The 24,156-nt window shown below is 40.9% G+C and overlaps 1 protein-coding gene across 1 annotated transcript in view; it reads left to right on the top strand.

Moving 5' to 3' along the window:
• TRMT9B (tRNA methyltransferase 9B (putative)) overlaps positions 1-21,350 on the top strand; it is a 43,648-nt gene extending 22,298 nt beyond the window's left edge. Inside the window, exons 2-4 of the mRNA XM_038401099.2 lie at positions 7,073-7,227; positions 12,340-12,513; positions 15,894-21,350. Coding sequence (XP_038257027.1) covers positions 7,073-7,227; positions 12,340-12,513; positions 15,894-16,918 — 1,354 coding nt within the window. The 3' untranslated portion in view covers positions 16,919-21,350. The remainder of the gene's footprint in view (positions 1-7,072; positions 7,228-12,339; positions 12,514-15,893) is intronic.
• Positions 21,351-24,156: the final 2,806 nt, after the last annotated feature.

Genomic DNA, 24,156 nt, shown 5'->3' with positions numbered 1-24,156 from the left:
CATTCTCTGTGGGATTATTAGGATTTTGCCTCATTGTTTCATTTACTACTAATAAAGGTATTTTTTCATAATGGTTAATACCAGGAAACAATTTAGTATGTGATAATACTCTTACGGGTTTTGTTGATCTTTCTTTCTTTACCAATATAATGGGAATAGTCACTGTGAATAATAAACACAAAGAATGAGCTTCTCTTTGATGGTTGTGGTGAGGGATGTTTGGTTTTTGCAGTCATCATGAAAAGGAGTACAATAGATTGTCCTCTAGAGTAAGGGAGTGAGAAGGTGCAAGGTGGTGCTTCCTGTCACCTCAAGAGTCTGAGAGACTCCAGGAAGCTGGAGGGGAAATTGTGGGCTTTGTGGTTGGTTGTTGAGAGGACTACAAGAAGATTTTGGAAGGGGTTGAACTGTATATTTTGACAAGATATTTTATATTTGTGTGGAGCCCAGGAGATCACAATGTATAGGTGACCTTGACAGCCTTACCTTGCTGGTCTCTAGTAGACCTTTTGATGGCTACCATTAACGGTTGAGCAATTCTGTCCCCCCACTAGCCCTACATCTGCCCATGCCCCAGCCAAGCAATTAATTATGCACTCCCCAGCCATATATCAATTTTGGTTCCCCAGCCCCACTTCTGCTCCCTGTCCTCTGATTCTCCTGCCTCTCCAGGGGTTCTTCATTCTCCTCTCCCTGGTAGGGGAGGGGCAGAAAAGGACACCTCTGTAGCTACCTCCAGGGTGGCAGCTCCAGAGGTTCTTCACTCCCTTGCCCCATCTTCCTTTTCCCAGACCTGGTGTTGCAGGGATGGAGAGGGGAGGGATGAGCAGAGGGCAGCCATTTTTTCACAGGAAGGAAGGAGGGAACAGAGCTACTCTGAACTGCTGGACTCTTTTTGCTTCCTCTTTCCCCCTCTCCTCCTGTGAGAATGGTTTGTCTTCTCGCTCTCCTCCTTCTTCTACTTAAAACCTCCTCTGGGCTCCTAAGGGCTGGGGACAAGCTCTGCCTGCCTCCTTCAGCAGCTCTCATTGGCTGCTGTTCCTAGGAAGTTAGCAAGTGGGAAGTTAGCCAGGGAAAAGGATTTTTATCTGGGCAGGACTAGAAATCATGTGAGAGCTGGAACTCCTTGTGGCATTCCAGCACTGGCTCCAAAATCATGTTTCAGACAGAATATACATGTCTTGATTATGAGAACCATTACACTGTGGAATAGTCTCCAAAAGGAAATGGTGGAAGGCCCAACCCTGAAGACATTTTAAACTATGCTGGTCAAAAGTACTTGAAATTCTAGGTACCTTGCATTGGCAAGTGATGGTTTAAATACCCTAATCAGTCTTTTTCATCTTTAATTTCTGTGATTCTATATTCTTTAAGTCACAATACTCTGACATGTTATTTAAATAAGTGGATTTTCTTTTATAATTCTAAATGTTAATAGGCTGTGTTTATAAAATACATAATTCTCTAACATGGGAATTCTAGAGTGAGGGGGAAATTCTAATTCTCTTTCTTTGTAGAATACTAGAATTTGCATTTTGTCAATAGTACACTTGCAAGCAGCAAGGGTTTTTTTAAGAGCTGAATTCTTGATAAATTAATTATTTAAAAAGTTTCAAAATGTTAATGGAAAAATAGAAGAACTAGAACTAGAAGAGTTGTAGCTGCTCTTTGTGATTCAAGGGAAGGGATAGAGAAAATAAAGAAAAAACAATGCGGAGTCTTTGTGGCACCTTAGAGACTAACAAATTTATTTGGGCATAAGCTTTCATGATGCATCTGATGAAGTGGGTTCTAGCCCACAAAAGCGTATGCCCAAATAAATTTGTTAGTCCCTAAGGTGCCACAAGGACTCCTCGTTGTTTTTGCTGACAGACTAACACAGCTACCACTCTGAAAATAAAGCGGCACATGAGGTATGTGTAATTAAAAAGTGAAAGCAGAGAAATGGAATGTGGAGGAGAGCAAGGGTGGTTGAGTTTTGTTCAGCTACCTATCTATCCAGTTACCTATCAGTGGTTAATGGTAGCTGAAAAAGGCTCAGAGAGATACTCTTACCTCTCAACTATTAACATTGCTCCCCCCTGCCATCTGATGTAGTGGAAGTGAGATTTGCCCTGCATACATAAATTAAATGAAGACCCTGGGAACCTATTCACACTATCTTAGATTTCTTTTCATGCCCATAGCCATAATAGCTAAGTAGTGATCACCTCTCTGTGATCTCATTCTTAACACAGCATTTTTCCACTGGATGTGATGTGAGCTACTAGTCATAACTGAAGAATAAAGTGCTCTAGCAGCTTCAGAACCCCAAACTGAAGATAAATGTAAAGCTTAGCAATATGGGATGCAGCAGTTTTACTAAATGCACTTTTACCAGGTACAGGGAAACCTCTGGATGTCCGGTATAGGAGAAAAGTCAAAACCAATTACAGCGAATAGGAGATCTGAAAAGGAAATAGATAGGATAAATGACACCTAACAGCTTCACTTATTGGTGATGCTGATTTGGGGTTGGGTGTGACTGCTTTAATAGGACCTGTTCCACAGCCCATCAAAATCAATGGAAAACCTCCCATTGGCTCCACTGGGCTTTGGATCAGGCCTAAAATGGAGCCAGAGAAACTTTTCCATATGTTCTCTTGAGCCGGGGTGCTGGAGCAATATTTATAGTGGAAGTACTGAGAGCCATTGAACCAAACTGTAAACCCTGTAGATCAGTGGTGGGTAACCTGCGGCCCTCAGGCTGTATGCAGCCTGTCAGGGTAATCCGCTGGTGGGCCGCAAGACAGTTTGTTTACATTGACTGTCTGGAGGCATGACCGCCTGCAGCTCATAGCCCGCTAGCTGATTACCCTGATGGGCCACAGGGTGCCCACCACTGCTGTAGATGATGGAAACTACTTCAAGCCAGGGAGTGCAGGAGCACCCCCACACCCCTTCTTCCAGCTCCTATGCTCTTGAGCAGCTTCACTTTCACCTACTAGTTTTGTAATTCATTGGGTAAGAAACAAAACTAAACCACATCCTACATGAGAATTAAATTGAGATATCTTAGTTAAAGTGAAATTTTGTGCTTATTAATTAAAACTATAGTTTTTATCACCCACTAGCTTAAGCTCATGTTGACTTTGGTATTACGTGAAACAACTGATTTAACCTTCAAATGAGCTAATTAATTGTATTGTTGGTATAAACTGGCAGTTCTTCAGGGTGTTTGAATTTAATTTGAACAGTTGAAAACATTTCATTTTTGTTTGAGAACTTCAGGAATAGAAGAAAAGGCTTCAAGAAGGAAGATAAGGACAGTTAGAAACACTGAACACAATGTAACTGAGTCTCAAATATAAAACAGAGAGCAAAGAGTATATTGAAGGACAAAGGAAAATGGTTAAAAGCTTTTGGAGCTTGACTTACGAATGGAGAAGGAAGACTTCAGGCAATGAGAAAGTAAAATAAAATAGATCTTTTGAGGTATAGGAAGAGAAAGCAGTAGACTGAAAAGAAGATAAAACATAACTGACCTGTTTTATTTAACGGTATTGAGAGAAAATATTTGGGTTTTAGAAAGAGTATATGAACAGCTAATTTGGAATTACTGAAAGTAACCCAGCCTAATGTACTCAACAGTGTTACTTGAAATGGCACTCTGAAGAAATACTGACTCAATAAACCCTGATATATGTTACATCCTTTTATGTCTATGCTTCATTACTATGCACTTCTGCATAAGTCACTGTCACCCAAATTTGTTACAGTTTTGTACCACTTCAAAATGGCACTAAATGCATGTTAATTGAAAGCCAATTAAAGTATTGTAAAATGATGCTGAAAAGTTGTAAAAATGTTGTTTTATGCACCCATAAGTGCTCTGATAGTTACAAAAAATTATGGACTATTTAAGAAATGAGGAAAGTGAGGGTTCTGAAGATTGTAAACATAAGTGGCTTGAAGAGAGAGTCATAGTGATTAAATACTATGATCATCCAGCCTAAGCTCCTGCATACCAAAGGCCAAAAAAACAGATAAAATAGATGAAGAGTTAGGCTCCAATCTTGTGAACACACACATATATGCTTAATTTTAAGCACACAAATACCATTGCAAATACCAAAGCACACAATGGGGCTACTTACACACTCAAAGTTTAGAACACGTGTAAAGTGTTGCAGGATTGGGGCCTTAAATAATTTACATTATTTCACATACCATTTTGTTTTGCTGTTTCAATCCTGCCTCTTAATAAGTTATTGCAACATTAAAGAGGATAGGTAGAAGGTGATTCCAGAAATAAACAGTACCTGAAAATCCAGAGGACTGTGTTATATGTCAAGTGTCAAGTGGGGCTTCTGACATTTTCAAATGCAACCAAATGAATCACTTTGGTATTTTCATCTGTACAATATATTACTTGATTCTTCAGGGGAGATCTCTAAACAGGCTTTAGTTTCTGCTGGCTACTTGGATAAAAACACTCCATGATTAATGAGTCCTGTTTTTCTGATGTGGAGGAGTAATTTCTGACTAGGCTATCAGTAATGTGAGTAAATATGAAGAATGCCATATAAATGCTTGCAACCATAACATCTTGGCCTGTAATCTCATCAGGCCTCAGGAGATAAAGAAGGATGGCCTGGTGGATACTTGGATTGAAGAACATCAAGAAAAAGTAAAAAAGTAATGGTGATGATTCAGTAGAGGTCCTTATCTCTGACTCTGTACCCATCCAGCATGGCCTTAGGAGCACTGTGCTGTTAAAGGTGCCATCTTTCAGATGAGTCATTATACTGAGGTCCTTACTAAACTGGTTAGAAAACGGAAAAAATCATAATTTTTGTTGAAACTTTGTTTTGACAAAAATTTTCCAGCTAGCTCTAGACCATTAGAGATTGCCCATTTTTGCATGTGGGTGTGGGTGTTCTGTCCCATCTAGTGGCACCGAGAACACTTAGAGAGAGAGAGATTAATGAGTTTGCTTTATAACCTTAGCTAAGAGCCATATGGCTTTTAGCTCATGTGGTAGAGCAGAAGTGGGCAAATTTGCTGACAGGTATCAGTGGCAGCCTGGTTAAACCCACTGGCCGTGCGAACCACCCTTCTTTTGGGAAAAATGCAAGGAGCAATTAAGTTCCTTCATAGAGCAGGAGAGCTGGAGACAACAGAAACCATCCAAGGCAATCAGCTGCATGGCAAAGCCTGAGCATGGCTAAGCCATGTTGGCTGCAGAGTTTCCCTGGGGTCGGGAAGGAATTTTCCTCCAGGGCAGATTGGAAGAGGCCCTTGAGGTTTTTCTCCTTCCTCTGTAGCATGGGGCATGAGTCACTTGAGGGAGGCTTCTCTGCTCCTTGAAGTCTTTAAACCACAATTTGAGGACTTCAATAGCTCAGACATAGGTGAGGTTTTTCGTAGGAGTGGGTGGGTGAGATTCTGTGGCCTGCGTTGTGCAGGAGGTGGGACTAGATGATCAGAATGGTCCCTTCTGACCTTAGTATCTATGAATCTATGAAATTATGGCCCGCGGGCCACATCCAGTCTGCGAAGGCCCATCCTGCCCAGCCCTTGAGCTCCTGGTGGGGAGGCTAGCCCCCGGCCCCTTCCCTCCCTACACCACCGCATGGGCAGAGCTTTGGGCAGCGAGGTTGCGCACTCCTGCCAAGCACAGCTGCCAGACATGCTGCTCTGAGTGGCATGATAAGGGGGCCAGGGCCAGGGGGTTGGATAAGGGGCAGGAGGTTCCGGGGGGCAGTCAGGGACAGGGAGCAGGGGGCATTGGATAGGGGGTAGGATCCCGGGGGCAGTTAGGGGTGGGGGTATGGATAGGGGTCAGGGCAGTCGGGGGACAGGGAGCGGTTGGATAGGGCGGAGGTTCTGGAGGGCAGTCAGGGGATGGGGAATGGGGAGCGGATTCGATAAGTGTGGGAATCCCGGGGGGCATGTCAGGGGCAGGGGTGTGGCTAGGGGTCGGGGCAGTCAGGGGACTGGAAGCAGGGGAGTTGGGCAGGGGAGTTGGAAAGGGGATGGGGTCCCGGGGGGTGGTCAGGGATGGAGGGGTCCCGGCTTGGGGCGGTTAGGGGACAAGGAGCAGGGGAGATGGATGGGTTGGGAGTTCTGAGGGGGGCAGTCCGGGCGTGGGAAGTGGGAGTGGGCAGATGGGGGCGGGGGCCAGGCTGTTTGGGGAGGCACAGCCTTCCCTACCCAGCCCTCCATGCAGTTTTGAACCTGAGTGTGGCCCTCAGGCCAAAAAGTTTGCCCGCCCCAGCAGTAGAGGCTCATGCACTAAGCTCCAGAGGTGGGTCTGTCCGCGTTACAAGTGGGGGCTCATCTGGGATTTCAACTAGGAAGACTCTGAAGCTCGGGATGCGCTTCCTCAGCTAGGGGAAATATGTAATCCACACACCTTCTGTGTATGGTGTTCTGTCCCATCTAGTGGCACCGAGACCACTTAAAGAGGGAGATTAATGAGTTTGCTTTACAGCCTTAGCTAACAGACAGTTGGCTTTTCGCTCATGCAGTAGAGGCTCATACACTAAGCTCCAGAGGTTTCTGGTTTGATCCCGCCTGCCGATGACCGGGATCTGTCAGTGTTACACATGGTTAAAGGGTGTTAGTGTCAATGTCCTGACCAAATTTCAATTCAGGTAATTATATTCTGCATACCTAAATTTACCTGCAGTTTCAATTGGATACAGTATTCTTTACTTTGTGCCCTAAACTATTGTGTAATGTTGTTGTGCATTGCGAAACCTCTGATGCGTTCCACCCCATAGATGCCTGCATTTCATTGGTAAAATTATCCTGTAAATATGAATACTGGTACACATGTTATTGCATGATGCTCTTTGGGCATAATCCTATACCCACTGAAGTCAAAGGAAAAACTCCCACTGACTTCAGTGGCACAGTAACTGACCCTATGTGATGAAAAGGCATTTTATAAATGAGTCTTATAATTTTATAAATGTGAATTTATAGAGGCATGACTTGTCAAAAACTACAAAAATTTACAACCTATGCTACTACAATTTCGGTTCTGTATGTAATATTTGTCTGTTATGTCTTATGCTGTGTTCAGGATGGAACATGAGGCTACTCAGCTGGAAAATCAGCATGTACATAGTGTGTATGAAAGCACAGCCTCCTATTTTAATGACTTGCAAAGCAAAGCATGGCCTCGTGTTCGTCAGTTTCTGTTGGAGCAAAAGCCTGGCAGTCTCATTGCTGATATAGGTAAGTTACTGTATTTATTGAATGAAAAATCATGTCATCATTTGTTTTACGCATTATGTTTATCATACTTGTCCTTGAAACCTAGTGTGTATATTCTTAACAGCATATGAGGTAATGGACATACAGTCCCTGAAAATCAAAGAAAATTGAGAGGAATGTGTTATCACATATCTTATTGCTCTATCAGCTGAAAACTTCTCTTTGCATGTCTACCCTTTACCAAAATACATACTATTTGCTTTCTAAAACAATGTGAAGTTCACCTTGTCAGTATTTCAAACGTAATGGCCTTTCCCAAACTGAGGAAAACCAGGGGCAGATGTAGCCTCCAAATTCAGTGTGTGTGGGGATGGGGGCTCCAAGGAAGGAATGGGGATGTCAGAGAGGGCCCAGGCTTGTGAGGTTGCAACCTTTCCCACAGGGAGGCCGTGCCCAGTCCTGCCTCTCCCTGAGCTCCAGCCCCGCTTCTGATGGGAGCAGTACTGCTGACCCCCACCTCTGCTCATACCTCCAGGCTGTCTGCCTGGCAGGTCGCCTCAGGCCCAGTGCAATGATGCCAGTGGCAGCAACAGAGGGATTGGAGCCCAGCTGGGATGGGTGAGTCACTCCCTACTCTATTGATGGTGGGAACGAATGGTGCTGTGACGTCGTGCTCCAGGTTACAATACCCCTGACAGTGAAGGCACATGCCTACAAAGTGAGTATAATAATACCCCTGAGCATGGCCTGATGTACTCAAGAGTACTTCTGTGTATATTTTAATCAAGCCAGGGTTTATGATGCCTAAAAGATCCAGGCCTTGTGTAGAGTTTAGGGTTTTATTTTGTTTTGTCTTGTGCCAGCACAATTTTCAGTTACAATGTCTTTTCACTTTGCAAAAGCTTGAAATTAAACCTGTGGACACTTTTTACTTTGCTCTAGTGTCTTCTGGACACCATGTCATCCAAAGGGGATGCCCTGCACATTAGGCTAGAGAGTCAGGTCCAGATTCTCAAAGGTAGTTAGGTGCCAGTGGGGTTCACGAAAGCTTATGCTCTAATAAATTTGTTAGTCTCTAAGGTGCCACAAGTACTCCTTTTCTTAGTGGGAGTTAGGTGACTAAACTACCTTAGAGGATCTGGCATAAGTGCCACACAAATGCACCAGTTAAGGTACTAAGAATATAGTTTCCAGATGAACAGGTCAGTATTTTTGTCTGTCCTGAGCATATTTATGAGCAATTCACCTGGTGTGGGTTCTCTATGAGATGCATAACTAACCAATAGTGTCAGGCAAAACTGGGAAAGGAGTTAGTGGTGAAGTTCACTTTTTTTGAATGGGTCCTAATCACAGAGATCTCAGAGTACTTTTATGCATTCATTTTTTTCTTCTTTTAAATATTTGAATGCTTTTGAGAGTAGATATGTTAATTTTAGCTTAGAATGCTGAAATCCTTTTTATTTAACAGGACATTTATTGTTAAAAACTTTTTTTGTTTGTTTTACACATAGCATACTAATGATAATAGGATGGGATGTCCCTTGGTCCATGATCCTTATATTGTTCCTTTATTAGGATAACTTACTCAGCCTCTGACCTTGTAATTTGTTTACATAGGAATTGATTATTGCTTCTGTCACATGGTGGCTGGCCCTTCTAAAGGGAGACAGGTCTCAACCCACCTGTGACCAAGCTATTTACCTCCTTGGGTGGAGAGTATAAATCAAGGCATGTGACAGGTGGTCATGTGACTGAACCAGGTCTCTGAAGGGGTAGAAACACAGAGACCTGTGAATAGCCAAGAGGGATGGCAGAGTAAAGTTGCAGGAAGAGAGTCTCTCCTGCAGTCATCCCAGAGGAAGGGAGTTATGGCTGGGTAGAAAGACCCAGCTGGAAGTTTTGTTTTTCTTTTGGGGAGAGACAAAGAAGGGAGGGCAGGCCTTGTGTTTTTTCCAGTGCCTTAGAGAGCAGTAAGACACAGTACCTCGGGGGGGGGGGGGGGGGCTGTGCCTTGCTTAAGAGCTTCTTGGGTTTGTTTTGGAACTTTGTTAATAAAATCAGACCTCAAGAAGGGCTGTTAAGAGACTTGTGAAAGCCTCTTTTTAAGTTTATTGAGGAACCAAGGAGTAAACTGAGGCAGGGCACTGCAGAGGCATCCCCGCCATGAGGGGTACATGTGAGATAGCTGACCTTGCTACAGCTTCATAAAAAGGAACTGCCCGCTTATTGCCTTATTACTAAATACTATTACAAATTAATACCATATATATACAGTATCATGGGGCACAAGAAGGGTTAGAAATATTAAGTTGCATTCTGATGTGGAAATGTGAACTGTTGTATTCATTTAGATGGAATAAAGGGCCCAAAGAGTCAAAGGTATTAACGTGACCCTGTCACTGTCTAACATTAAACAGTGTTAAAGAAGGTTCGTGGTTTGGTGCATATATAGAGACCTCAGCCTGCTTTGTACCATGGCAAACATACTATAAAATGCATGCCAAAGGTTAGAAACTTACCAATAAAAACACACAAAAGGAAAAGAAACAAAACAAGGCAAAAAGCATTGAAACTGAAATTGAGTGATGATGCAAAACAAACTTAAAACCTATCAAATGCTCTTTTGAAGAGGGTTAATATAGGATTAGAGTCTCTTATTCTGCCAAACAGTCCTTCTTGGTGGGAAGAAAGAGTTAGTTCTGTTGTTCAAAACTTAGTTGGGAATGATAGTCACCATCCTGCTTTCGAAAAGCTGACAGACACCAGGGGAAATATAGCTTTTGTTGAGGTTCTTAGGATACAGGATGGCTGCTCAGTCACCGATGGATGCATTGGGCTGGCTGATCAGCCACAACAGCTGTTGTTCTGGATCCTGGCTCGCCTTTCTGATCAGAGACATCATCTCAGCTTCACTGGTCCTTCTCAGGCTGAGCAGAGCTGGATTGGCCATCTCATCTCGCCATGCTGATGCTGTTTAATACAGTTGATTTCAGGGTCAGGCAAAAAGCCGAGAGAGAGGTAGGACAGGAGGAAGATAATGGGGGAGGGGAAGGGAGACAGAGTGGGATCTCACATGCTGAGATCCTCACTGATGACGTGATGGTGGTCCACCTTCCCCGTAGACTATTAAGGTCTGATGTCATGGCAACAATCCTGCTGCTGCAGCTGCTGTGATGGTAAAAGTTCTTTGTTCTCCCTCAAGCCTCTGTTTAAGGGTTTAATGTGTGGATTGGGCCATCCTCTAATTATTTTGCCCAACAATGAGGCCTAATTTCTGAAGCACCAATTGGTCCATTGATTTCCTGTCCCTTATTCCTATTTTTTACCAGTCGTAATCTTAACAAAGTAGTTGACTGGTATCAGACTGAATTACTTTAAACAGAACATTTTTACTTTCTGTCTCCTTCTTATATCTTTTCTTAAACAATTTTAAATAACAGGTCATTGTAGCAATTCATGAACCTCCACGCACTTTCCACTAGTCAGGCTTACAATTATTACAACAGAAGCATTTGTTGGTAGCCCAACAGTATTTTTGGTTCCCTTATTCCAGCGCATGCACTGAGATTATAAAAACTCTTCTGCAAAAACTACCCGTCAAATAACTGAATTAAAGCATTTTAATCAATATACACACAATTTGCCTTTTAATTGAGTGTTACTGCTACTAACATAATAATCAATTATACTTTTGCTCTGATTTAACAACTCCTCCTCTCTTATTAACATGCATATCTTAATTTTTCATCTCATATTTTCTTTGAACTGCTTTAATATATTAGTCTCTTTCATTTCTCTTGAGCATTATTCTTAGGAATAATGCTGGATTTTTGCTGTAGCAATGTGCTCTTTTTTACCACTTTGAGTGTTCTGCTGTTCTCTCACAGTTACTGTGCTGTCTTTGTAGATAATGTTGCCCATTATCATCAATGAAAGCAGCAGGGCTGCAAGCTGCAGTGCTGTTTCTAAAGATAACTCAGGCCTTTAAATTGAATTACTAAAAATAAAATGGTTCTCTTTGCCTAGCTGTTCCTCTGCCTCCAGGGTGTAAACTTTCAGATACTATTCTTTACCACTGACCCATAACTGTGCTGAATGTTTCTTAATCTAATTTTGAAAAGTGCCTGTAATGCATATGGTATTGAAGAGCACTCTGGAATATTTCACTGTAGAACAGCACTGATCCTTAAATATTTCTAAAGATACTTCCAGGTAGAAGAGACATTCTATAGATGCCCATTACACATACAAATGTGCAGTTGTAACTGATTAAAACAATAACAGAAAGAGGATGTGGCTGTAACATTGAAATAGTTCTTCGTTGCATAGAAACCATTGAACTTCGGTCATTTTCAAGTCTGTGTTTGGAAGTTAAAATTGTCCTCTCTCGTCTGTGCTGCAGATCCGTATTCAGCAGTGTGGGGCAAATCCTGCCCTTTCCTCTGCAACCACAGATGTCTCACTGGCAGTAGAACTGTTGCACAATGTTCAGGGCAATATTCCTAGGTTCCTGGAGGGGGGCATATATGACATGGGGCTCAGCTCAACAGTGGCTACAAGGTGGAGATCAGGGAGAGGGCTGAAGGAGCTGCTGCTTCATTGATCTTCCCGTTTGCTCCCTCACTCCTCATGAAGGGGCTGCATTAGCTTATTGGGGGAGGATTCCTTTCTCCTCTACCTCCCCAGCCCATCCAAAGAGAAATCCATTGCACAGTCTAGTTTTTAGTATGGGAGGAATAGGGTGCAGTTGCATGTGCAGAAAATTTCCATTAACATCAGAAGGAACTGAATAAATATATACATTGTGGATCGAAGAGAGAATTTTAGCCTTTAATTTTGTTCATGATTTATTGATGATCTGTACCACTGTGCCATGAATTTACAAAGCTTTCATGTTGCTGTTGTAGATATCGTTCCATGTCTGATGATGTGAATATATAATTTTACAGAGGCAAAATGATTTCAGTGGGAATGAAGCAGGATCATTGCATTTTCTAGGATGGTTTTAAAATTAAAAGGTTTACAGGAGTATTTTGGCACCAAGTGTTTTCACTTTTCCATGAGGGATGAGAGGTGGGGTGAAGGAATCTCATAATAGTTGCTTCCTGTGTAATAAAGCTTATTGTTTTGTAGGATGTGGGACTGGAAAGTATCTCAATATCAACAGTCAGGTGTTTAATCTGGGCTGTGATTACTGTGAGCCTTTGATAAAGATTGCAAGGAAGAAAGGCTGTGAAGTCTCGGTATGTGACAACCTTAATCTTCCCCTTAGGGATCAGTGCTTCAATGCAATTATCTCCATCGGAGGTAAGAGAATACAGTAGAATGTTTGTTCTGTTCCAAAATAAACATGAAATATTTTGAATCGTTTTTTCAGTTGGTTCTTACATCTCATTGTCATGGTTATTTTTAAGCTATGTAGTTATCTTTTAAATCTTACAAAATGGAGTTTCATGATAGGAAACTTGAGAACGAAAATATATTCAGTTTAATTTCATAACAATGACATTGACTAGGGAAGTACCATTTATTTGTGTGGCCTTGTACATACTAGAAAAAAAGGTTTGTTTTTAATGTGTGTTAACTAATGTGTGTTAAAATCCTAGTATAAGCAAATCAAGTTGTAGTTTTAAAACATGTAGCTAGTCAAGGCAAACTCTTTCCCGCACTCCCCTGGTCTACCTTGACCAACAACATATTAAATCTACAACTCATCTTAACTAGCGAGTGTTAAGAATATACATTTTTTCTGGAGCAGACATGGGGTAAAAGTTCAAAACCACCTAAGCAACTTAGATGCCTAAGTCCCGTGGAGTTTCATTTTTTCCTATATTACCCATGTCCTCCTATATGTATAAATATAAGAGGAACAGATGAGGGAAGGGCATTTTGGATGATATTTTTAACAATATTCTTCCCTGGATTTATTTTACAAAGTTTTTAGTACTAAGCTACAATGCTATTGTAGTTTGCCATATTATCACCACAGCTGCTGACAGGTTCTTATATCAGAATAATGAAATATGGAAAAAACTGTAGCCCTCTCCTTCCAAGTGTGTCTTAAGCTTCCTTCCTCTTCTCTCCCAGGTGCTTGATATCACTAATATTTGGAGTGGCTTTTTCCCCTCCTTGTGCCGGCTGGGTCCTAAGTTCTTTTCTTGATGCCTGGTGTTTCCACTCAGAGTGATTTCTCCCCATGCTTGAGAAAAAGGTTGCTGTCTCTTGAGAAATCCATGATGATATTACAAGCTGACAAGGAGAGTAAAGCCCAGTACACGGAGGACAATAAAATAACTAAAGCAAACCCCAGCAAAAGGGATAATACCGCCCCCCCCCAACATCATAACAGAGGAGAGAACTTTATTAGGAAGAGGAAAATAGGATCTGGGGAAAGAAGTGATTAACTAATAATTAACCAACATTTATAAATAAGCCAATTTCCCTCACCTCCTAATGCTCACAAACTCCTCCCTAAAACTTACCTGAGGTGGATGGTATGGCTGAGGTTGAGAGTCCTCAGATGGGGTCTGCAGGTGCTGTAGTGTTGCCCAGCTTAAACAAAAATCACTTTACTTGTTCTTCATCCCTAGTTGTGGCAGAGCCCTCTCCTGACTCCACTAGGGCTCAATGGTTCCCTAGTTTGGAATTATCCTTGGGTCTTGACTGGCTTTTGGTAGCTGGTGCCAGGTCAGAGCGCTCTCTCTCATCTATCTAATCTGCTGGGCACTGCAATGCTAGAGCGACCTGATCCATGCAGCTAGTGTCTCAGAGCAGTACAAAAACTCTGTCTGGAGGAAGAGCAAATTTAGCAGGAACTCCCTAAGCTGTGCTGTCTCTCCCTTAGCTTCCCAACCAAAATAAAAATGTCCTCTCTCTCTCTCTCGTTTTTTTTTTGTTGGGCTTCCCTTTCCCCCATTAACTTGCCTGGGGCTGTGCAGCCCTGACTTGTCTGCACAGATTGTGTTGGCTGATTATCTGTTCCTTGTGATAGACAGAGATCAGATATCCATTGCCCTGAAATGTCTTCAGTATGACACTCTGCTCTGTGTCTTTATGTCATCTGATCCCAGTGTCTAAGAAACTTGGATTTTGTTGAAAGCAAGCTGGTTGAGCCTTGATTTATGTAAGTCTGAGATAGTACTGAAAAGGTGGGGGGAGGAATAGTAGAACCCCTGATTGAGGGACCATGCTCACTGTTTGTTACTAGGCATAATATTGAGTCCTCAGCTGCTCCTAGTTGTCCAGTTAACATCAGTAGGGTTTTATCATGAGCACTTGGCAAGAAGGTTGCACACTCATTTGCACATCTTACCCATGCTTTGTGACAAATTAAGACACAACTAACTGGGGTGAGATGCACATATGATGATTGCAGTCTCCTTTACATGGGGCTACACCTTAAAACCATTCAGAAATTGTGGCTAGTTCAGAATATGGCAACTCAGTAAGAAGCACATTACTCCTGTACTCTGTGACCAGCTGATTTCTGGATGAAATTTAAGGTGTTGGCTTTCACATGTAAATCACCAAGTGGTCTTGGTCCTTGCCTACCTCAGTCTGTCTCTTATACTATATGATATGTTAGCAGCTGTGAACAGGTGAGATTCTTGAGCCAGCAGAGCCCTTATTCAAATGAGGGTAAGGCATGATGTGCTCAGCTTCCTTTCCTTATTCAACCAGAGCCTGGAAATGGTGGCTTTCAGGTCATGTTGCAAAGCTTATTGGTTCTCCCAGGCATCTTTTGTGAAAGAGGAGAGTAGATTAAATGGGCGATTCAGTTCATGGAGAGGTATTAGCATGTTTTTAGTTTTTTACACTAGTCCAATTCATATATTGTACCGATTTTTCATTAATTTTTCCACCTGGTGCTTTGGATAGACATACTTTAAATGTACCTAAATTAAAACATATTATTTGGAAATTATATTAGTTTAGTATTCAGTCATCTTTGGTTATCATCCTCAGAACAATTTGCATATTTGAGATACTTTAATTTAATTAATCAGGAACCCAGTGGTTGAATGGGCCGGGGAGTCTCAACTACCCACTTGTGGCTAGAAGTGCTCCATTCAGGACACAATTAAGGCGAGATCTGGGCAGAGGATGTAAATTCCATTTCATGAAGGATTTTGAGACTTCACAATTTGGCTTTTTTTCAAATTGGAACAAACCTGTAAAATTTCTAAATTCTCCACAAAGGAAAATTCTGAAAAAAATTCTTGTTTTGGACTGATTGACAAGTTTTGTTTTGATTTTGATTTAAAATGTTATATTATAATATTAAAAAGTTTAAAACAAAAATTAATTTAAAAATTAAAAATCAAAATGTTTCATTTTGAAAACATGGAAAAGCAACATTTTTACATTGCTGGAATTTTTTCAATTTTTCTCTAAAGTGAAATTTCTGCAAAATTGACATGATTTTGCCAACAATTTCTATTTCGATGGAACTGCATTTTCTGATGGAAAATGGTTCTATCAAAGTTTTCTGACCAACTGTAGTTAAGGCATGTTGGTAGGAAAGTATGGAAAAGGTTTGTACTGTATTACCTTCTGCTGTACTTGTTCTGTGAATTTATGTTTCCAGCAATGTCAGTTGAGCACTAAATTAACTGAAGATTATTTTAAAAAATAAATAATGTAACGGTAGCAATATTTAAGCTGAAATGCCTTTCCTTCCTTCACAGTGATTCACCATTTCTCAACTAAACAAAGAAGAATCAAAGCAATAAAAGAAATGGCAAGGGTATTGATACCTGGAGGTCAGATCATGATTTATGTTTGGGCTATGGAACAAAAAAATCGTCGCTTTGAAAAACAAGATGTATTTGTTCCATGGAATAGGGACTTGTGCTCCCGGCTTCTTTCAGAATCAAATCAGTCTGCACATAAGAGTGATCTTGAACATAATGTAAAAAAACACCCACAGCAACTAGTAGGCTCTGAATGCAGCTACCCAATTAATCTTAAACAGGAACTTGATACAAAAAGTTCCCACAGTACAGACCATTGCTTAACCAAAACCTGCTGCATGAAAATGTCTGAAGAAGAAGAAAATCGATTCTATAGTGCTCTAGGGAAATCTTTTCGTTCATGGTTTTTCTCCAGATCCCTTGATGAATCAACCTTAAGAAAGCAAACTGAGCGGATGAAATGTCTGAAGAATGTAGGAGGATGGGCAAACAGAACCATATCCATTCAACCGTCAAGACACTGCAGTTTAGACTTAGGTCACCGTGGGCCATTGTTAAAAGAGCAAAGTTTAGATGATGATGAAGTGTTTATGGAAAATGCATCTCTCAAAAAACCACAATGGATGACCGCTTCAGGAGTAATAAGGGATTTAAATGGAGAACACCATGGAGTAGTTCAAAGCAAGAATGAAGAAACATCTTTTCTGAGTGGTCCTGTGGAAGACAGGGACAACAACTGTACTTATAGTAAAGATGAAGATAGTAAGTCTATCCCTAGCAAACTCTTTCAAAGAACTTCAACAACTGACTCCACTGATTCTATTTTGGATGAAGCAATGGCTGTTGGGGACCAGGTTGTTGACATATTGGATACAAAAGCCTTCATGCGTTATTATCATGTTTTTCGGGAAGGAGAGCTATGCTGTCTACTGGAAGAGAATGTGCCTGAACTTCATATTATTAGTTCTTGCTATGATCATGGAAACTGGTGCATTATTGCAGAGAAAATAGCAAAATAATTGCAAACTGAGTAAATAAAACAAAACTTTGAAAATTGAAAACTTTGAACGCTGTTCCTTGAAGGTGTTCTGTGGTTTTGTAATTGTGCAATATAAAATGGAATTTGAGTCTCATGTAGTTGTGTTCCATCCATTTCTGATTTTACTTTGAATATATCTATAAATACTGTGTATAAGAATGTAAGATGCAAACAACAATACTTATGTTTTGTCAAAGATAGGCTTTTAAGAGTTTTATATTGCTTTTAGCAAATGATTCTGTTTTTAAATGTACTTTTGTAATTGAAAAATAAACAAAACATTTTTATAAGATAAGGATCAGGGCATCTTTTATGAGAAATATTTGCCCAATTTAAACTTAAAGCTTGGTACTGCAAACACTTAAGCATGTGTGTTAACTTTACTCAGTAGGGTCCTGATTCAGCAGTCCATGCTTCTTCAGCAAATAACTTAAGGACATGCTTAACTTTAAACATATGCCTAAGTCCCAGTTTGGACACATGCTTTAAGTTAAGCACATGTTTAAATACTTTGATGAATTGTGGTCTTCAGGATGGGCTACTCATAGGCATAAATGTTTGCATGATCAAGCCTTGAGTATTCAGTGCTTTGTGCTTAGCATTCTAGAGCAAATGGGACAGCTGCATTTGTTCAAGATTTTGGTCTTGGTTTTTTAAAAACAATCTAGTTCAGGTGTTCTCAAACTTCATTGCACCGCGACCGCCTTCTGACACCAAAAATTACTACACAACCCCAGGAGGAGGGACCAAAGCCTGAGCTCTCCTGATCCCTGCCACGCTGGGTTTGGGGGCCAAAGCCCACTGCCACGGGGTGAGGGGGTGGGAAGCCAAAGCCCAAGGGCATCAGCCCCAGGTAGGGGGCCTGTAATCTCAGCACCACTGCGCCAGGCTTCAGCCCTCAGGCTTTGGCCCCAGACAGTGGGGCTCGGGCTTTGGCTTCAGCCCCTGACCCCAGCAAATCTAAGCCAGCCCTTGCGACCCCATTAAAACGGGGTCATGACCCACAGTTTGAGAACTGCTGATCTAGTTTATGCCTCAAAGCTAAGGGGTTGAGATTGAGTCTCATGTATTCTCTACCAAAAATACATTAATTTATTTTCTAAAGTTTTAAAAGTTTTGCTTATCTATAAACACTGTTCACTGAGACTAATTTTAATAACCATTATTTACAAAGAGTACAGAAAATTAAGCGTATTTGAGGTGTACATATTTTTGAGATAAACATGGGAGCACTATGTGAAATTAGTATAATTCTAGTGCATCTCTGCTTGGTTTAAAAGACAGATTTATCTGTAGTATTGGATCAGCTTATATACTTAGATGACAATATATACTTTCTTAAAGGTATCCTAAGAAATGTAGAAGAAATGAGTCAAGTATGTAAATAAAACATTACGAATCAAATAGCAAAATCCTTAAAATACATGTCTTCCATATTTTAAATGGGACATTAAAAGGTCCCTGATGCCTCTAGGTGCTGGAAACTAAAGAACCTTTTTTCAAAGGATTAGAGGATAACTCTGATGTCTTGGGCAGATTTCCCTCTCTTAGGTCTGATCTACACCTAAAACTTAGGTCAACCTAGTTATATTGCTCAGGGTTGTGAAAAATTTCATGCCCTGTGCAATTGTAGTTAAGTCGACCTAACCCCCACCATAAATGCAGCTAGTGGAAGAATTATTCCACTGACCTAGCTACCACAGCTCAAGAGGGTGGATTTATGATAGTGATAGAAAAATCTCTTCTGTCACTGTAGTAAGTGTCTACATTACAGCAGCATAGCTTCAGCACTGTGAGTGTACCTCTATGGTGCTTGTAGTATAGATATACCCTCAATAAAATACTACCTATGCTCTATGGTAAATTTCATACCGAGCACAGCATCCAATCACACTGACATTATAATAGATTAGCCCACAGTTACTCACAGTGAGCAGTACTTTACTCCTTAAGTAATCTGACTGATTTTGCTGGGACTACTCATGGATACCTCAGCGGTATAAATTGTTCCATTGGCTTCATTGACTGTCCCTCTGTATTTGCAGCGGTTTAACTGAGTGTTATAATTTGACTTTGGTAATTAAGGTGTCTGACTAATTACTCAGTAAAGAACTTCAGATACTGCGTATAAAAGGAGTTTTAACAAGAGCAAAACTACTGTAATGCTTTTGAAATGTTACCCATTCAACAATATGTAAATTCATAGCTTTTAGCTTGTTCAATCACAGAGCCTGATGGAAATAAAAGTGTAAATGTTTTATACGTAGCTGCCCTGGATATAAAGTTTAATAATATATTATATATATTCTTTTGCTAAAATGTATCTAAATAGACTGACTTCCATGGTTTTTCTTATTGTACAGTTTCTGTTCATTGTCATTTTCACTTTTGCTCTCTCTCTAGCCCAGTGATTTTTTAAGTATTTATCCACAGTGGAACAGTCATTGGGCTGGAGAGAGATTGAGATTGATTCTGTAGCCCACTGGTCAAGGCACCCGCCTTAAAAGTGGGAATCTCCAGGTCCAACCACTTTTTCATTATTTATCCACAATGGAACAGCATCAACAGGAAAGACAGAGGAAGCCACACCTCAGAATATCCCATATCTCTGTGGTCAGTGCACTCTCCTGACAGGTAGGACACCCCTGGTTAAATTCTTTCTCTCCTTCTGGCACATTCCAGGGTGTGTCCCACATTCCAGGTCTGTGCGCTAACCACTGGGTAAAAGTTATAGGGGGCATTACCACCATCTCCTCTTCCTGCTGTTTAGTACAAAGTGAGGCAGGCTCCAAACTCATTCCTGAAAGAATTGCCTTAGGTGCATAAGCGATCTGACTCCAGAAGAGTGATTCCTATTTTTTAATCGCTAGCAGAGATAGGTATCTGCAGCAGGTGAGAGGGACAGGGCTTAGCATACCTACTCTGGTTGGCATCTCCCATTGGCTAGCATGCTGGCTTTTTATGTGCATTCTTAGGTGCCTCTCTCTCCACATGCATTGGATAGGGAACCTACCTGCCTAACAGCTTTGTGGACTGCAATGTTGTTCTTGAGATTTTCTAGGCACCTAAAAGTTAGGCATGCTGACTCTCAGCATTGCAACACCTAGGTCCCTTTGTGAATCACACCCTGTGATTCTCTCTTATCATGAGAAACATGACATTTCCAAAAAACCCCACGTGTGATCCCACTGCTTATTTGCGTAGGAGCATAGCTTAATGTCTTCAAACAAGTGGTGAAAACCATAGCAAAGCCCGTTAATTAACATTAAATAAATACAATTTGTGCACTACTTACTAAGATAAAACTCTCATTGATGTCAGAACTGCAGGATTTGGCCCTTAAGAGGCAAAAGTGAAGTTTGGATTTGTGTCTTCTGTTTGGTAATAGAAAGTTCTAGATGTAAAATTCTAGTCCCATTGCAGCCAAAACTGCCATTGACTTCAGTTGGTTCCGAGGTCACCAACCTGTCCTTAACTGGTAGTTTGAGATATCTTGATCAGAAGAGGAAAGATGCCCAGTGTCCTTCTGTTGAACTTAATATTTAACGTTGTCAGTCAGAATTGACTGATAATGGCTGCTATTTTAACTCTTAAAATGTGTAATTTAAACTGACACCTGCAATAAAAAACATATTACAATTGAACAAACTTATTTTTGATGGAACACAAAAATACAATATTTGATAAAATGTTGTTTTGCCTTTTTTGAGTAAATGTGAATATTTATAGGTGCAAAAGCTATTTTTTTTCTACAAAAGACAATTCATTTACCTTCTTTAAATTGAAGAGGGCAATTGTTTTAAAAGCACAAATGGGTTATGAAAAGCTATAAATTTTGTAAAAGTGTTCATTTGTGATAAAGTGCTCGTATTCATGTTATTTGTGTGTATACTTTAAAATGATACTCAGTTAAGAGATATGCAGTGTGTTACAGTAGCACAGGATTGATAATGAACAATCTGACTCTGTTCTGATTAAAAACCCTGGCCTTGATCCTGTAATTACATCTGTACTGAATTGTACTCATGTGCACTCCATTGACTTGAATGGGTCATCTTTGGAGTGTAGGAATTTACTTGTGTGATGCATTTGTAGAATTTGAGGCCCATATTTATACTTCAGTGCAACTTGGATGTTTCAGTGTTATTAGTTAGATCAAATATACAGTTTTATATCTCTGTTGTGAGTTCTTGTTATGCTTATCCTGTATTAATTCCGGCAGCTACTCATTATTGTAACTTGAATCTGCTGTGTTTAAATACTACACTATAATCATTTCTTAGTCCACATATAAAACTTCAGATATTAACCATCATTTGGCTGAAAAAAAATCTTGCTCCATTGAAATATTATTTACTGGAAACATTACACAGTTTAAGATGCATTAATAAAGATGACATATTATCCACTGGAAACTGTGTCTGGGAAAGTTCTTACTGCCTGTCAAATCAGAGAAGTTCTTTGCTGTTAGAATCACTCAGTATTAATTAGAAAAGGAGTACTTGTGGCACCTTAGAGACTAACAAATTTATTAGAGCATAAGCTTTCGTGAGCTACAGCTCACTTCATCGGATGCATTCATCGTAATGCATCCGATGAAGTGAGCTGTAGCTCACGAAAGCTTATGCTCTAATAAATTTGTTAGTCTCTAAGGTGCCACAAGTACTCCTTTTCTTTTTGCGAATACAGACTAACACGGCTGCTACTCTGAAATCAGTATTAATTGGAACTTAGTCACACTTGCACCCATACGCTCCTATCTTCAGACCTTTGGAACCAATCTTTGAGGCATTGGAGAAAGATTACTGAGGCATTTTCTTGTCTACACATGGCTTTTGTACCAATTTAAATCAATAGAAAAATCAATTTAGTTAAATTGGTGCAACTGTCTGGTGTTTTTACTGTTATAGCTTGTTCTGGTTAACTGCATCCACACTAGAGGATTGCAGACACTTAACTAAATTGGTTTCTTTAGTATAAACATGTATGTAGACAAGGTCCTAGGGCCAGATATCTAAAGGTATGATGGGTATTTCCTGATAGTGCATTTCCAATGGGAGTAAGATACCTATGTGCATTTGAAAATCCCACTAGGCACCTATTTGCATTTTTAGGCACTGAAATACTTTTACAAATCTGGCCCTTAGCGAATTATCATGCCAGCTGATTTGGGCGCTTGGGAGGCAGAGCTGTTTAACTGTGGTGTAGACATTCATACTCGGGCTGGAGTCTGGACTCTAGAACCCAGTGAAGTGGGGGAGTCCCATAGCTTAAGCTGTAGCCCGAACTCTAATGTCTGCATCAGAATTACACAGCGCTTTAATCCAGGCCACACGAGCCCAAGTTAGTTGGCACAAGCCAGCCGTGGGTATCTAATTGCAGTGTAGACATACCTATGGAAATCCTTTCAAACACCAATGCCCAAACTTGCATACAGCCACAAAACTTTCAAGGAGCAATAACAGTTGGGGCCAAGTAACCTGCCAATAAAAACTCGTGACATGAATCCACTCTCTCTCATACCCTTACTCCTTATAGCCAGTAGAATTGTAGCATGCAATTTAGTGGGAGAGGAAGAGGCATAATATGTTTGAGTTATTTTCTCACATTACAATGGCCCCAGGTAAGAGTGACCTAAGAGTGACCTAGTTGACTTGACCCATCTATCGTCATTATGGAGACATCGATAGCAACTCCATAATTAAGGCTGAGTTGAGTTTTGCACATAAAGCATGGTTTTAGTCTCACTGTTTTATATTCAAATACTACATATTCTCCCCAGAATTACAGCATTTACTCTGAATACAGAATGAATTTTCTGAGATTTACAATTTAATCTGTGAATTAGTTTAAGAATTCAAATTAATCAAAATTGGTCCTTTAAGAAATTTAACACCCCGTCTCTGTGTATTTGCCCCTCTTAATGTCTGTAACAGAATAACACAGACTCTTCAAACATCCCTTATAGTTAAAACAATGAAATCTTGTTCATGGGCTACATTTGAACATATTTCTAAGGATTAATGGCCATTTCCTTACATTATTTTCATAAACAAAAGTTTCTCATGCAAGATGCATAACGCTTGGCACCCTATGTGGGATAAAAATCAGACTGAAAAGTGTAGGTCCTAACAGAAAATATTTTTATGTACATCCATCCCCATTAATTAGGTCTGTGTGTGCCAAACCCCAATCAATCAGCCCCTGCATCCCTGGAAGGGAACATGCTCAGTCACTCTGTGAGGATGGTGCAGGCTCAGGCTCAATTACATTCAGATCCTGTGTGGGGATGGAACACACACAGGACAGATGGAATCTTCAGAAAATAAAACCACCGGACTCTTACGAGCCTCTACCCAGTAAGTACAAGCTGTCATTCTCAGAAATGCACAAGTGCACAAGTCCATGGGGCCGGACGAATTGCATCCGAGAGTGCTGAGGGAATTGGCGGCTGTGATTGCAGAGCCCTTGGCCATTATCTTTGAAAACTCGTGGCGAACGGGGGAAGTCCCGGATGACTGGAAAAAGGCTAATGTAGTGCCCATCTTTAAAAAAGGGAAGAAGGAGGATCCTGGGAACTACAGGCCGGTCAGCCTCACCTCAGTCCCTGGAAAAATCATGGAGCAGGTCCTCAAAGAATCAATCCTGAAGCACTTAGAGGAGAGGAAAGTGATCAGGAACAGTCAGCATGGATTCACCAAGGGAAGGTCATGCCTGACTAATCTAATCGCCTTTTATGATGAGATTACTGGTTCTGTGGATGAAGGGAAAGCAGTGGATGTATTGTTTCTTGACTTTAGCAAAGCTTTTGACACGGTCTCCCACAGCATTCTTGTCAGCAAGTTAAGGAAGTATGGGCTGGATGAATGCACTATAAGGTGGGTAGAAAGCTGGCTAGATTGTCGGGCTCAACGGGTAGTGATCAATGGCTCCATGTCTAGTTGGCAGCCGGTGTCAAGTGGAGTGCCCCAGGGGTCGGTCCTGGGGCCCGTTTTGTTCAATATCTTCATAAATGATCTGGAGGATGGTGTGGATTGCACTCTCAGCAAATTTGCGGATGATACTAAACTGGGAGGAGTGGTAGATACGCTGGAGGGGAGGGATAGGATACAGAAGGACCTAGACAAATTGGAAGATTGGGCCAAAAGAAATCTAATGAGGTTCAATAAGGATAAATGCAGGGTCCTGCACTTAGGATGGAAGAATCCAATGCACCGC

This window comes from Dermochelys coriacea, chromosome 4 (assembly GCF_009764565.3).
Source record: "Dermochelys coriacea isolate rDerCor1 chromosome 4, rDerCor1.pri.v4, whole genome shotgun sequence".
Lineage (NCBI taxonomy): Eukaryota > Metazoa > Chordata > Testudines > Dermochelyidae > Dermochelys > Dermochelys coriacea.
The sequence above is the reverse complement of the archived record's forward strand: the minus strand, read 5'-3'. Positions and strand labels throughout refer to the sequence as shown.